The sequence below is a fragment of the Xenopus laevis genome, chromosome 3S (assembly GCF_017654675.1).
Source record: "Xenopus laevis strain J_2021 chromosome 3S, Xenopus_laevis_v10.1, whole genome shotgun sequence".
NCBI classification, from domain to species: Eukaryota; Metazoa; Chordata; class Amphibia; order Anura; family Pipidae; genus Xenopus; species Xenopus laevis.
The window spans coordinates 74022676-74039192 of record NC_054376.1 but is presented as its reverse complement, the minus strand read 5'-3'; the positions used below and the strand labels follow the sequence as shown (position 1 = coordinate 74039192).

Genomic DNA, 16517 nt, shown 5'->3' with positions numbered 1-16517 from the left:
TGATGGTATAAAGTGCGTTTCTTTAGTTAACCAGAAGAAAACATAATAAAGCTACTTCATGTAGCTTTATGTTCAGCACATTTACAGAGTATGTAACAATTAAGAAACAAATGGTGTTCTAATATTGGCCAGCTCTTCCGAATGCTGAAATTATTTAACGTATTGTTTAAGTCAAATGATTGCGCCTGATAAGTCCACTGATTAAGCCAGAAAAAAACTGTAGTAGACATTTCTTATAAGTGCAATTCTTTCTTAAGAAATTCTAAATACAAATTTTTCCACTTAAAAATTAATAGCTTTGCCAAATGATGCAGCAAGGTTAGCTTCCCTGAAGGCTTCTGATACAGTCTGTAATAAAAGAACAGGAAAAAAAAAAAAAAAAAAGATTAACGTTAAAAGGCTGCACATTTACCGACAAAAATTTTCTATTGTATTTTTTCCTTACCGGATGGGCATGGCACACTCTAGCAACATCTTCACAAGAAGCTCCATACTCCATGGCAAGAGCGGCTTCATTAATCATCTCCCCAGCACTCTAGAAAAAGAATATAAAAGGCAGCATAATGCTAGCTTAGAAAACCATATCTATCTAACAAGCCTAAAATTTCAGTTTGATTTAGTCTATAAGAGGTTCATAGTTTTTGACAGCTTCACTATTAGGCCAATGTAGATTTTTTACAGCTTTATAGTTTGCTTGTATCAAGAGGTGAATCTGTAATTATTTGCTGGTTTTGTATTACCTTGTTTTTAATAAGGGGGTTGTGGCTTGAAATTTGGATTGTTCAATGCATCTTCCCTCTCCTTCTGCATTGCTGCAATAAGAAACTTCACACTGAAGATGCCACAGTGGGGGTGACCTGACCCACAAATGAGCAGTAATGCATCAACTTCACAAGTACTCCAATATGCACCGTTCTTCTGGCCACCTTAATGATGGTCTGCATTGTTACATAGGCCAATGACTGCATCACATATTCAGCCTTTGCAGATCCACTGAGAGATCAATGATCAATGCCCCAAATCAATCCTTAACCAACTCTCCACAGGAATACCATTGTTTTGGTCAATACATAAGGCAATAATCTGATGCTTGTTTTGGTTGGAATTACAAGTTTCTAAACTCACTAATTTATTTTCACACTTAAGCATAATGTAACTTACTGCTCCAAGAATATGGGCTCCAAGCATTCTGTCTGTAGTTTTATGGCTCAGAATCTTCACCAAGCCATCAGTGTCAGCATTGGTCTTAGCTCGGCTATTTGCAGCAAATGGAAACTTTCCTACTTTGTACTCTGTACCCTACAAAAAAGACAAAGTATAATGTGTAAGTCCTGCTTAAGCAAACAAGACACAAACGTTTTTTTAAAGATAACCAGACATTTATTTATATATATTATACACACCAAAATTGAAGCCACACATGACTCAATACACATGGACCATGCAGTGTCTGTGAACCTCAAGGTAATCAGTTCAGAACAGAACAGTATATTATTAATTTAAGACTTGACATTTAATAATTATGTTCCATAAAAGTGCAAATACACTCCTCAGCCCCTGAGGAAGCAGAGCGATCGCGAAACGCATAGGGCAGGCGGCATAGGTGGACCAGCTCCCTCTTGTTCCCCACGTATACAGGCAGAATTTCTGGGGGAATTGAATGGAAGGGAGGGCGAATGGGTCTGACTCTCAGTGGCTTTAAGTAACAGTCGCCAATCCTCACTTGATACTAAAGTAACAATTACTTACTACCACCGATCCACCGTATGCCTGTGCTTTTAGTTATATGTCTATTTTAGGGACACAGTCCCACACTGCTTCCTGTGTTTAGGAGAAGTGTTTGTAGTTGGCAGCATGTATTTACACTTTTATGGAACATAATTACTAAAGGTAAAGTCTTAAATTAATAATATACTGTCCTGTTCTGAACTGGTTAGCTTGAGGTTCACTGCATGGTTCACTGCATGGTCCATGAGTACTGAGTCCTGTGGGGCTTCAATTTTGCCATGTATAATCTGATAGAGTAACTAATCTGCAGATCATATATATTGAATTTGTTGTAGGAGACTCATATCCTGGTTTTATATATTTATATATTGCAAAGCAAGGTCCTTGCCATTTTTAGTCTAATAGATTTAGAATCTGTTTGTTCTGCACTGAAGCTGAAAATATTAAAGAAATATTTATACACACACAAATTTGCAATACTCTGCAAAGCCTCACTAATCAGAGTTTGTGAATCTGATATTTAACATTTTAACTACAGTGCATCTGGCTTCACATGTATGCATCTGTATTATAAGAAATATGACTAGTTAAACATTCAACACTACCAAATTTCATTCATTATGTTTCACTACTGTTCTTCCTACACTTTTTTTTTTATATGCGCCTACATGAAATTAGGGATGCACCGAATCCACTATTTTGGATTCGGCCGAACCCCCGAATCCTTCGAGAAAGATTCGGCTGAATGCCTAACCGAATCCAAACCCTGATTTGCATATGCAAAGTAGGGGTGGGAGGGGAAAACCAATTTTACTTCCTTGTTTTGTGACAAAGTCACGCGATTTCCCTCCCCATCCCTAATTTACATATGCAAATTAGGATCCGGTTCGGCCTGGCAGAAGGATTAGACGGAATCTGAATCCTGCTGAAAAAGGCCGAATCCCGAACCAAATCCTGGTTTCGGTGCATCCCTACATGAAATGTACCTCTTCCTTTAACTGTTCCTCAGACTTTCCAACCCAAGCAACTTCAGGGTGTGTGTAGATCACTGAGGGAACACAGTTGTAGTCAATGTGAACTGCTCCTCCTGCCATTCCCTCAACGCAGATAATGCCTTCATCTTCTGCTTTATGAGCCAACATTGGTCCAGCCACTACATCACCAATTGCATAAATACTATTCGAAAGTACAAAAAGAAAGAAAAAAGAAATTAAATATGCTTGTTAAACAAAAATAGTATTTTTTTAAAATAGTAATTTGCATATTCAGGTTCAATGACTTTGAACAAAATTTAAATTTTTGATAACAACACTGTGTATTTGCCTGCAATTCTCATGATTCTTCTGTCCCATAGTACAGCTACAATATAGACATCTTCCTGCCGGTGACATTTTTGATACACTCAGGAGTCCCTAGAGAAGTCCTCACTAGTGATGCGCTGGTTGGGGGCAGGTTCAAGCTGAACTCATCCCTCCATTCACCCTATCTGTGACCTTACCATGCCATAATTCATCCTCTAGCAGTCAGTATTTACGGACTCTCACCTGCTTCACCCCTCTTTTTTGGTGACATCAAAGATAGGTGGGTTGGACAGGGGTCTAGATATATCAAAGCTTGCCAAGGTTGGGATCACACCACTAATCCCCACACTAACCAAAAATCTAGTTGTTTCATAACATTACCCAGAACAGTTTTTTGTGGTAAACAAAATTGTGGTTTGACTGTAACTATGTTTATATGGGTTAGATTTATGCATTAAACTAACCAATACAAAATAGATCATGGTGATCTGTAAATATTAGCAAAGAACTTGACAAAGATGTACAACTTGAGACTAAAATTAAAGGTAAAACAAAAAGCACATGCATAATGAACTTTAGTTCACTGCATTTTAACCTAGACCTAAACATAAAACCAGAAACTAAGTCATTGCTGTATTATAATTAAATATACTTACTTTGGTATTTTTGTTTGAAAACGACTATTAATTGGAATCCTTCCTCTGTTGTCTAGTTCAATTCCTAATTCTTGCAACCCAAGGTTTTCTGCGAATGGACGTCGACCAATACACACAAGCAGTACATCACAAGTAATAACTTCTTCTTTTCCGCCAGCTGCTGCTTCTATACTGTGAATCACAAACACAACTTCATAAAAATGTCGCTCAAGGAACTATTAAGACCTTAATTTGACTCTAAACCTGACAGTGCAGTTCTAAAGGTCATTAAACCGGCCAATCCAGTTTGAAAATATAATTAACAACAGTACAAGCCACGATATTATATTGCACTAAATGTAACAAAGGTTACCGAAAATGCCAAATTATTGTCTTTTATCAGCCATTTTAAGCACACTCTTGTGTTACAGGTAGTAAAAAAATAACTTACGAAACATCAATCTTCCCATCTGGTCTCTTGCTTGCACCAGTGACTTTTGTGCTTAATTTAAACTTCAGTCCCTGTTTTTGAAGGATACGGTGGAAATTTTTGGAGATCTCCATGTCAATGCCCACTCCACCAACATGACCCAAAAACTCAACTGCTGTAACATCTGCTCCCAGCCGCTGCCATACAGAGCCCTGAAAGACATACCATTAGCAGGTTGTCACAATTAAGCAAAACTACTTTCAGTGAATATTAAAATAATGCCACAGAGAACAGCCCATACATCTTTAGCATATGTGGAAAACTGGTACATTACATGCACACTTGGACAGCACAAATACATATTGTGTACAGGTCTAAAAATACATTCTTGACCCAGTGGTCAATACAAGTTGGAAAAATCATATGGTATGCATACCAGATATTGAGAATTCTAGAAATGTAAATTCATTTAAATGGAGAAGTCACTGTTTGACTTGTCCCTCTGGTTATTAAACATTACCAGCTACCATGCTACTTTATTTGCCACCTGCACTGTATCATGTGCATACCCCTGATTGTGTCATTGTCTGTTATTGGCTTAGGAAACTAGTGTCTCTAAGGAAAAACAACTGATGTTTTAATGGCAAAGTAGAAACATGAGGTGGTGCTCCCTGTATGAACAATGACATGCGGACATCCTAGCTTTTCTGCACATAATCACAGAAGGAAAAAAAATTAGGGTGATACAGGGAATGCGCATGGTTTGGGCTCTCTCTCTTTTGCCCATGCTATTGCCCTGGAAATGGGGACTTGAAGAAAACGTTGATGTTTGATTACATCAAGTGTTTGATGATACAGAGAAAGATTATGAAAGTTTTACTCTTTGCGAATTTTATTAATTTCCCCTTTAAGGTTCTTACTGTAGTGATAACGGAAGAGTGCAGAAGATCCCTTTGTTTATAAAATGCAGAGAAGAAGCAAATGGAAAACTTTCTAATCGCACACCATCACAACATGGTCAATAAACATGAACCAGTCAAACTTCTGTTTAGGGTAGATGATCTGATGATACATGTTAATGCTGCAGTTCTCCAGCAGCTTACTTTTGCCACATGATGTTGATCCAGATTATAACCATATTGGCCTTTTGCCAGATTGTTTCATAAACTTATTATTGCAAACTATAAGAGAAACAGATACAGTTCTTTAATATTCTATACCAGGGAAAAAAATTGCTATGCACCATGTCCCCACTAAATATGCATGAAAACAATTAATAATTAAACCATTGCCACTGATCAAACTTATGTCAGAAGTTTGAGGGACACAAAAGAAACTTACCAAAATATGGATCCCTTGAAGGTAATGATGTGTGGGTCAGAAACCCGCTCCTAACATTAACCTGTAAAATCTTAACTCCCACCCAGCCCTAAACCTCAATATGTTGGCAATGTAGGAACTGAACGCATGTCTCCCTGATCCATACATTACTTCTGTGAATGCCTCTGGTTACAAGAGAAGAAATCCTCAAGAGCAGAGATGGAGTGTATTTCCCCAGTCTAACCAACACCCAACCTGAACCCACAATGGTCACCCAAATTTCAACACCCCCACCCACTGGTAAAGATGCAATTCCTGCACATTCCTACTTGATGGCAAATGGGACTGGATTAGGCCTTCCTGAGGGTCAATCCACTGTACCTGTTTACAAATGCCTGATATCCAAAAGCCATTATATTAAAAAAGGATACATAGAAGTACTGCAAAAATCAACCAAAGTACTTACCAATTCAACACCAATGACACCAGCACCAATAACCACCATTTTCTCAGGCACTTGCTTAAGAGACAATGCTCCAGTAGAAGATACAATTGTTTCTTCATCAATCTAGAACAGAATCAGAACAATCATTTCTCAATAGACAGAAACAGAACCTGTGAATTATTGAACTGTTTTAGTTCACAGTTACTCAAAAAATTGCAGATAATCATGCATCATTTAAAAAAAAGCACAAAAACAGTGTACATTTTAGAGCAGATATAACTGTCATACAATTGAACCAACCCAGTACTGATCCTGAAGTCAGTACATGGGACCTCCTGCCCTGACAGATACAGGGATAGGACCTCCCTGTGACCAAAACACTGATTTGTCTGTAAAAACCCAAACAAGGCAGCTTATATCATAAATAGGTAGCTAGCTTTTGTACCGAGTACTTGGTTCTCGTTTGAGAATCAGGCTTAACATATCACCAAATTCAATAGAGGAGAGGACAGACACATGAAATTAAAGCAGCAGGGTCTGAAGTCAAGTATTTATAACCAGAGAATATGTAACATACCGGAATTCCTGGAAACGGAGCAACCTCTGAGCCTGTTGCAATAAGAATGTTCTTAGTGTTGACAACTTGGGTACTGCCATCTGCCTTTGTCGCAGTTACTTGATTTTTGCCTGTAATCTTTCCAAATCCTTGAACGTGTACTACCTAAATGAAAAAAGACGTTTTTTGAAAAGAGAATGCATGTTCATTACAGTTTGCAGATATAACTTACTGTAATCCTTCCATGCAGGAACATGGGATATTTTAAATAGGTGGAAAACCCTAGCGGCCCTTATTATGCCTTCACCCCCAGATTCCAGATGTGTGTGTGTTTTTGATGCAGCGTATGTTTCCCCTAGATTCCTTTCATATCTGTGGTGACCTAAGCAAATGTCCATTTTGCAATGGGGAAAAATAAAATACTTTATGGTGGTTTAACAAAATTCCTGGACTCAATGGAAAAAAGTCTGTGACTGATTCCAGTAGGTTGCTCCAGGTGAATTGGGTTCCCAGACAGGTAACTGCATGGTAATTAGGCTGCAGCTGCACATGGGTTGGCTCTCTAAGAAAAGGAGCTGGGGAAAAGAGAGAAAACTTTGGGGAAAGCAGGAGCTGCTGTTCCGTGTTTTCTAACTGCCTTGTAAGTGTGGAAAACTTATTGTGCATTTTGTTTTTAAGGGATTGGGGTGCAAGGCCCTTGTCCTTGTGCCTTGTTATTATGGGAAAGCCTCTTTGTATTAGTTAAGAGCCGGACAAGCTTAGTTTTTTGTTTTCTGTTCTGTCTGCAAATAATAAACTGGCCAAAAAACAGTTATACTCAACTGAACTGTCTGTGCCTCTGTTTTGGAGTGTCTGGAAGTGTACGCAAAAGTCTATCACAAAAGATTTGGCTGTGTAGGTGCACATAAATACAAACATTAATAGCTACTTATCAAATTGGATATTAAAATTATAAACCAAACCTTGTTCTGCTTAAATAAGTGAGCAATTCCACTTGTGAGAGACTTTACAGCACCACTTTTCTGCTCCATCATCTTTTCCAAGTTTAAATGGATACCAGTAACTTAAGAAAAAGAAAGTCACAAAGTCATTAGATATTAATAAATCAAATATATATTTAATAGAACTAAGAGTTAAATGAAGAAAAGATGAGGCTGTAACTTTGCAGGCACAAAGCTGCCGCTTTTCCTGCCTGGGCAGCTTCACACATTCTTTAACTCTCTTCACAGCATCTTAAGGTAATACAACCTACTTTTGCTGCACATGGAGAAAAAGACAGAAAGCGAGAGTGTGAACCACCCCATACTTAGCACCCTGTGTGCTCCAGAATGTATTGCAAAGACCTGCCGATTTCCTGTGAATCTAGCTCTGCCTGTTTTCAGGCATTTATGACTCTCTTTTCACTATGGAGCTGCAGTTATTTATGCTGTTATTGCGGTTTTATTTGGTATTATCATTCATAATATATTATCAAATGTCAAATACATCTGCTCAATTACATTGCATGATTCTTTGCTTAAGAGTAAGGTTTAAACTTTTAGTGAAAAGCTTCTCCATTTACCTTCAATTCCTCTGCTCGCAAAATCTTTTCCATGAGCTAAATGATAGAGATGAGAGTTGTTTAGCAAAGCCTGTAAATAAACAAAAATAAAATTTGTAGGTAACAGTTTATTGAGAGAATGTGCCTATATATACACTCCTCTTTAATATAAACTATACAGCATGACAGCATTGACTGCAGTTGCACACTGTATGCTTGAATGAACAGCAATAGTCAAGTTGTTCTAGGCAGGTTAACGGAAAGGTGCTCAAACCTTAAATTCTTTATTTGCTTAAGTGAGTAAGTTATACTTAAACCCGAAGCAAGATTTAAAGGGGTTGTTCACCTTTAAGTTAACTTTTAATATGTTACAGAATGGCCAATTCTAAGCAACTTTTCAACTGGCCTTCATTTTTTTTTTGAATTTTTTAATTATTATAATGGGGAGGGGGATTACTGACCTCATCTAAAAAGCAAATGCTTTGTACAGCTACACATTTGTTGTTGTTACTACTTTGTATTTCTCATCTTTCTATTCAGGCCTCTCCTATTCCAGTCTCTTTTTCAAATAAATGCATGGTTGCTAGGGTAATTTGGACCCTAATCAGACTGCTGAAATTGCAAACTGCAGAGTTTCTCAATTGAAAGCTACATAACTAAAAAAAAAACACACAAATAATAAAAATAAAAAACAATTCAAAGTTTTTTAATTAGTTATAGTGTTTCTTAACATGAGTCGGGATCCAAAATTGAGTCTCCAAACTATTTAAAGTAGGTCCTGACAATGCTCAAACAACACTTGTTTGCCTTACTAGTGCCTTCTAACTAGCAGTCTTCCAGCTACTGTATAATTATAGTTACTAGTAGTCACACATTAGCTACAAGTGTTCAGCGCAGGATGAATACGTTTATATAGGCATTGATAGTAGTTATGGGTGAATTCATTCACCGGGAAAGCAAAGTTCCGCAGTCTGCAAATGTTTTCGCCAACTGTGGCGTCCAAAAAAGGAAAGAAGGTGCATCACTGTTGCTTCTGCTACGCTTTACATTTACATTGAATTTACATATAACCAAAAGAACAACCACCATTCATAACTTTTAGAGGGTTCAAAACTAGGTTACTATATTTTTTATGAAATGGAAATTAAAGAATGAAGAGATGCAGCTGTGAAGGTGCATGAAACTTGAGTCTTATGCCATGCATTAGCATGAGTTAACTATAAAATGAGAAAGTGACAGTCACTGATATTCATGTACAAACCTTAGAAGGAATACAGCCAACATTCAGACAAGTTCCACCAAGGGTATCATTCTTCTCCACACATACTGTCTAAGAAAGATTAGGAAAAAACAAAACTTTGAAATATAAATTCAACAAAGTGTTAAAATGAAACATATATGCCAATTTATTAATCTACTGCACTTAACATATTATTACATTTACTAACTTATTATTAATGTATTTATAAAAAGCAAAGGGTAGCATTATTTAAATTTGTAGTTAAAAAAACATGACTGGCAAATTCTAACAACTAATAGCTTCTCATGGATTAGGTCAGTGGTCATATGCAACTGTGTTCCAGCAGTCCGGGGGTTAACTAGATATAAAGGGAACTTCTCTGCAGCACCCTTGCATTTTGTGACTGAAAGACAGCGGCATGAAACCATTTCCATTCTGCAGAGAACAGCTTTGAAGCAATATTCTTGCTGCTTCAATATTAATAGACATTGTCTCTTACTTTGGGAAACACCAGTTTTCAGTAATATTGTTAGAGGGTCGAAAGTTACCTATTTTAGACAAGGGTTAATGGAAGAACTAGAAGTAGTCGCTTCCATGTTATATTAACAATGATTTTAAAAAAACACCAAAATCCTACAGACATAAATTGGGTAAATGGTCTTATTAAAAAAATACCCCAGTATTTTATAAAACAAATACAAATAGCTCAAAGAAGTTTAGGGACTCACCTGGAAACCCAGCTGTGCAGCTTTAATGGCAGCAACATAGCCTCCTGGACCAGAACCAACGACCGTAACATCTGCTTCAACTTCAAAAGATTACAGAAGGATAAAACTAAACCAAAGTGTACAGCTCAGTGCAATTACTATTAAATTAAATTAATGTGCCCAGATTAAACAATCTTTTAAATTGCATTTGGGAAGGGACAACAACAGCAGTATACCCAAAGAGTAATGGTACATTGAGATTTGCATAGTTTTTACACCACAGCAATAAATGGGAACTGGAAAAAGGTCATGCTAAATTACAGATGCTCAAAAACTCACAGCCCTGTTGTGTATTTCACATAAATGTGTATTTCACATAAATGCCTATTTCACATAAATGGCACTAACTAAGCAGGATCATATGTGATTGATGAATTTCCCAATTCACTGGCATGATAAAAATGTGCTGTGTGCCATTACCATTGTCGTTAGGCTTCTGCTGTCATTTAAAGAGAAACTATACAACATCACAGATTTTTGTACTCACCGTTAAATCTTTTTCTCTTGTCCTATATTGGGGGACACAGGCACCGTGGGGATGAAGATCCTGCAGCTGGAGAATGGACACTAACTTGTTAAACTTGACTCCTCCTCCTGCTCTGGGCTTCATCCCCTGCCTCCTCCTACAATCTCCAGTTTTGAGGAAGGAGCATAACTACCCAAACCAGAAGAGGAGTACCTCAACCACCTCATAACAATAGAAAAACCTGACTCCAAACATGGAGTAGACTAAGAGCGACATATATGTGACATCAGTGTCGATATAGGAAGGGAAGGCCTGTGTATCCCAATATAGGACAAGAGAAAAAGATTTAACGGTGAGTACAAAAATCCTCTCTTGCCTAATTGGGGGACACAGGCACCATGGGGATGTCCCAAAGCAACCCATGAGGGTGGGACACTGATCCCCCAGATGGTGTTTAACTAATTACAGCCGTTAATACCTTCCTACCGTAGCTGGCTGATGCATGTGTGTTTAGCCTGTAGAAGCGTGTGAAAGGATGCCCAGGTGGCCGCTCTGCAAACTTGTTTTGCCGATGCTTGATGCCGAACTGCCCATCATGTGCTAAGTGAGCGAGTAGAGTGAGCTCTCACTTTAAGTGGTGGCTGTTTTCCTTTAACTGCATAGGCTCTGATGATGGTAGCACAAATCCTCTTGGCTAACGTAGTCTTGGCTGCTTTGGAGCCGCACTTGGGCCCGTTAGTAATGATGAATAGGGCATCTGTTTTCTGAACATCCTTGGTAGCTAGTAAATAGGCATCGATTGCTCTAACTACATCAAGTTGTGAAGTTTACGCTCACTAGGATTTTTGGGGTCCGGACACAAGGAAGGCACAACTATATCTTGGTTAAGGTGAAATTCCAAAACAACTTTAGGTAAAAAGTCCGTAGTAGGTCTGATGACTACTTTGTCCTTGTGAAAGATGAAGAAAAGAGATTTTCATGAGAGCAGTCAGTTCTGAGACTCTGCAAGCTGATGTGATGGCCAGAAGAAACACTACCTTTTCTGTCAGTGTAGACAGAGGAATCTTGTCTATTGGCTCATATGGATCATCCAGGAGGACTGGGAGTACCAGGTTAAGGTCCCAAGGTGGTACTGGGCAGCGATACGGTGGAATCAACTGAGTTGCTCCTTGGAGGAACATCTGGATATTACTCCTCAAGGCCAACTTCTCCTGAAGGAGGATGGACAGAGCTGAAACTTGAACTTTTAGTGAGCTCAAGGCCAAACCTTCATTCCATCTTGAAGGAAGGAAGGAAGGAAGGAAAGAATATCTTTCTCCTTTGCCTTCTGGGGGTTTGTACCTCTGTGTCCACACCAGTTAATGAAGGCCCCAATGTCGGCAAACCACGCTCTCCTGGGCCAGTATGGTGCTACCAGGATAGTCGGGGTTCCTTCTCTTTTGATCTTCTTGAAGACCTTTGGTAGTAGCGCTAGAGGAGGAAAAATGTAGGCCATGGAGAACTGCCAAGGAATCAGGAGGGCGTCCACTGCTTGCGCTAGTGGGTCTAGGATTCTTGCCACGAACCGTGGAACCTTGCGGTTGCTTCGGAATGCCATTAGATCGATTTCTGGTAGTCCCCATCTTTCCAGTAGGAGTTGGAAGATTTTGTGGTGTAGACTCCACTCTCCGTGATCTAGCGTTTCCCTGCTCAGGTAGTCCGCTATCCAGTTGTCTACCCCTGTAGGGGGATCCCTTCGTGGGGTGGGCACCCCTTCATGCTGTATTAGACTTGTCCTGAGAGGACTTAGCTGGTGTCTTGGTGGACGACCAACCGGACCTCTGTTTGCTTTGGTAGCGTGGCCGGAAACTTGTGGTCCGGGTGTTTCCATTGGGCCTTGATTATGTCGTCAAGCTGTTCGTATGCTGGGAATACGCAAGAGCTTTTCTTTTGTCTTTTGAAGATATTCTTTTCTGGCTCAACTGTGGAAACAGGTTCTTCGATGTTGAGGGTACTGAGTATGGCTTGTATCAGGCCTTCCACCTCCTTTGGTGTTCTAGGAGTGTCTAGGTCTGGATCCATGTGTTCCTGATCAGAGTCTTCCTCGTCGGAGGGAGAGAACGGTTCCCTTGGAGAATCTTGAGGTGAAGGCGGTGGGCGTTTGGAGCCTGTGGGTAGATCAGTGGCTCCATTGTGGCATGATCTAACCATAATCCTTGATCACGTGCTCCAGTCACTAGAATGTGTGTCTTCTCCTTCTGAGGACACTAAATGAAATTGGAAATTGTAGGAGGAGGCAGGGGATGAAGCCCAGAGCAGGAGTCAAGTTTAACAAGTTAGTGTCCATTCTCCACAGACACTGTGCCTGTGTCCCCCAATAAGGCAAGAGAAATGTGCGTCACAATACAGAGAATGTGCAAAAGAGATAAGCTTAGCCCCAATATGGCTGATGCCATTAATTGTGTGTACCCAGTGTATTTATTGTACCCAATTGTAATTATCTAGGTTTTTTAGAATCTCTCTGTACTTATAAACAAGGCTGCTTTAAAAAAAAATCCGATCTACAGCTACATTAGTTGACCATGTTGTCTGGCATGGCAAGATTCTATGCCGTGCTGATTTCTAGATTCTTGTAAAAGAATTAGAAGATAATGTGAGTGTTATTTACGTTAACAACTAAGCTTGTGGACAGTGCTGTTGTTTAGTATAACATATTTTAAAACCCTAAAAAAAAGTACTGGTAGAGAGGTGAAACCTATCTTTTTACTTCTAAAGCAGTGTTCTCCAACTTTTTGATGCAATGTGAAGACTATCTACTATAATTCATTAGTTGTATATCTTCTATTCACTACATGTTATAGATTATTTTTAATAGATATTCAGACTGTTATACACAACATTTTTCAGGCCGTTAATGCCCTTTTTCAAGTGAAACACTTACACTTGTGGTTACACTTGAGAAAGGGCATTAACGGCCCGATTAACAGTCTGAATAAATATTAACCACAAGCAGTTAATCTGCGTTTGAGTGCTCTCCTCCTTCTCACTGAAAGATTGGCAATTTTGGATGTTCGGTACATCCTTGTAAGAGGATTGAAGAATTTACTCATTAAGTGCTATTTGGTTGAGCACAGACTCCTTTACCCTCAACATATTTTTTTTAATAGATGTGTTGGACAGGCCTGTTTTATAGAATCTAAGGGTGTTCTTACACAGTTGCCCCGTTATGAAAATCCCTCCCTTTATGGTTTTTCACAACTGAAGCAAGTGCTGGTCAGTTCAATAAAAACAGGGATGGGTAATTTGTCGCTCAGCTACACAAACCATTGCTGGTACTTTTAGTTGGGGTTTAAGTAACCCTTAAAATCTGTCTCTGCCATAAGCAGAGAACTGTGTAAAGTGATGGCTAGCGTTATGTAAAAAAGGTGCTTCTGCAACAAAGATCAGAACAGCAAGTGATTATTGACAAGACCATAATGTCTCCAGTACAATGTACCTGAAAATGGAAAAATATGCACTACTTACTTGCTTTCTCTGAATAGTTTCTCCAAGCTGCAAAACTTATTCTTTGCAAGCCATGGGGTATTCTGCTAAAGTTATTCTTCTAAAAGAACAGAAAGCAGTGCTTATTATACAGGTAATAAGGACATTATTAAAATCTCTCATTAACACCATCTGCTATACACATATATCCTTTATTTGTACAGAGTTTCACATGGATTATCAATCATTCACATCATTCTTGACCCCAGTGGAGTTTACAATCGAATTTCCTATCACATTTACACAACACACAAAGATTAATTTCATTAGGAGCCAATTAACCTGCCAGAATTATTTTAGAATACTGAAAAATCCCTTCACAAACAAATTGAATGCAAAAGAGCATCATGAAGAAAAACATTTTTTTGCAGGCCTGATATTTTATTTATACAGTAGTTATTTTATTTTATATATTAGTTTAGTTATTTGTTTTCAGTATATATAATAGGTATGTTTAGCCTGCATACCTGTGTGTCATCTATAATGTTTTACACTATAAATAAGGGCATTGCATGTGCTATGTCCATCCATGATGTGCAAACCCATGTAGCAGGCGATCTTATCACATCACCCCTTTTAATTACAGCAAATGATTTTGATATGCATCTGGTTTGCATGGGATTGTTTTCAATTACACATGATGTGTACATCCTACCTTATAAAAAAAAAAAAAAAAGCATTGTGAATGTATATTGGGCACACATTGGTCAGTGTTCAGTGACTAATACTAGCACTGATAGCTGATGCCAATGCAGCTGTGATGCCCCTTAATATCTGGCTGCATTCATGGAATATTGTACTGGCCTACTAGTAAGAGGGGCTACGGGAAAAATAATAATATATTATAAAACAAATAAATATACATTTTTACATGTGTTTTGTGGAAATCATCAGGCATTTTACCAACTATATCATTGCTGATCTAACACTTCCCCCAAACCAGGTCCACCTGAAAAGTAAGCAGCTTGTTATCTTATTTTCCAAAGTAGCCAAACAATACAAACTATACAGATATGATTCATATTGAAAGCTATGTTATAGTCCCGAAAATTTCCTTTCCTGAAACCCTGTAACTTCTTAACTAGAAACCCAAATGTATGGGGTAATACGAGTGTTACACAAAGTTATAATACTTTACAGAACTCACTGAGAAAAACTAACTGTACATCATACAGGTAATTGCACAAAGCTACTCAATTTGCAAATTGTCCGTGGCATATTCGCTTTTAATTTCCATTATCATGTTAATTACCATAAAAACATGGATTTGATGTATCCATATAGCAATCAATTCTGGGAGAGGGACTGATTTAGATGTGTTAAGATAAAAGTGCAGTTGTCCCTAGCGCATACAGTCAGCAACAGTCTACCACTAGTTAGAAAATGAAAGCTAAGACATGATTGGTTGCTCTTGGAAACCACCCAACAGTCTTCTAAACTCAAGGGATTTCTTTGTGCCATCTGGATCTAATGGTAAATACCCCAAACCAATTTTATAGAACCCCATCCTATGTATTAACACAGAAAGGCAAAGCTGACATATAAATGTGGAATCTTGTGAATCAAAATAGTGGACAGAGCTGAAAATAGTATGTATACACACACACACACACACACACACATATATATATATTAGGGATAAACCAAATCCACTATTTAGGATTCGGCCAAACCACCGAATCCTTTGTGAAAGATTTGGCCGAATACAGAATCAAATCCTAATTTGCATATGTAAATTAGGGTGGGAAGGGGAAAACGTTTTACTTCCTTGTTTAGTGACAAAAAGTCATGTGATTTCCCTCCCCCTAATTTGCATATGCAAATTCGGAAACAGCCGAATCAGAATCCTGCGGGAAAAGGCCGAATCCCAAACAAGATCCTGGATTCGGTGCATGAACTGCCACACATTGTTGACACAGAAACCCTATACAACATGCGCTGAGGCTGGATCTAGTTCCTAGTGTTGTGACATGATCAGTGACAGCAGAGGACACATTCCCTAGAATGGGAAAACTGTAATTATTAATCACTCAGATACTTTGGTGAGTTCCGGTCAAAGTGAAGAGCCAGTAGCAGTGTTCAAGGCAGGATGTCAAGAAGGTGACACTAGTAACTTGGATACAGGTTGCAGTCAGTCAAGGGACACGGTCTAGGCCTTAGTTGTCAGTCTCATTGGAATTTGGAACACAACAACTCCGTTATATAAAACTTTTTTGTCACGGTTAATGTAGCTGGAACTCGTAGCCTACAAGATGATGCGGTTTACCTGGCTCAATGCGCAGTACACGCGACTCCAGCTGTACATTTTGCCTTCGTAGGTTATTTCCTCCCACTAACCTACTCTCTCCTCACTACCAAGGACTGTACGAGACGCGCATGTGCATCGAGGAAAGTCATGGAAGAGTTGAATCATGGGAAATGTAGTCTCTACGGCATCTAGTGCGTAAACGACACTTCCGGTTTTCTGCCGCACTAAACCGTGGTTTATTATCTTAAGGGCGGAAAGCCACGTGTTTATAAAGGGAGGAAAGTAGCGTAGTTATGTCGCCTCGGTAACGCCAATACAT

The 16517-nt window shown here is 38.8% G+C and overlaps 1 protein-coding gene across 1 annotated transcript; it reads right to left on the bottom strand.

The window, feature by feature from the left end:
• dld.S (dihydrolipoamide dehydrogenase S homeolog) lies at positions 1–16295 on the bottom strand (the record flags this gene model as incomplete). The annotated part of the gene is given in 14 exon segments (NM_001087425.1): positions 1–348; positions 446–535; positions 1162–1299; positions 2715–2904; positions 3686–3856; positions 4116–4306; positions 5881–5982; positions 6437–6580; positions 7378–7478; positions 7977–8046; positions 9217–9285; positions 9924–10003; positions 13933–14011; positions 16217–16295. Coding segments are annotated over 14 exon segments (1530 nt in total). The 3' UTR covers positions 1–282.
• Positions 16296–16517: the final 222 nt, after the last annotated feature.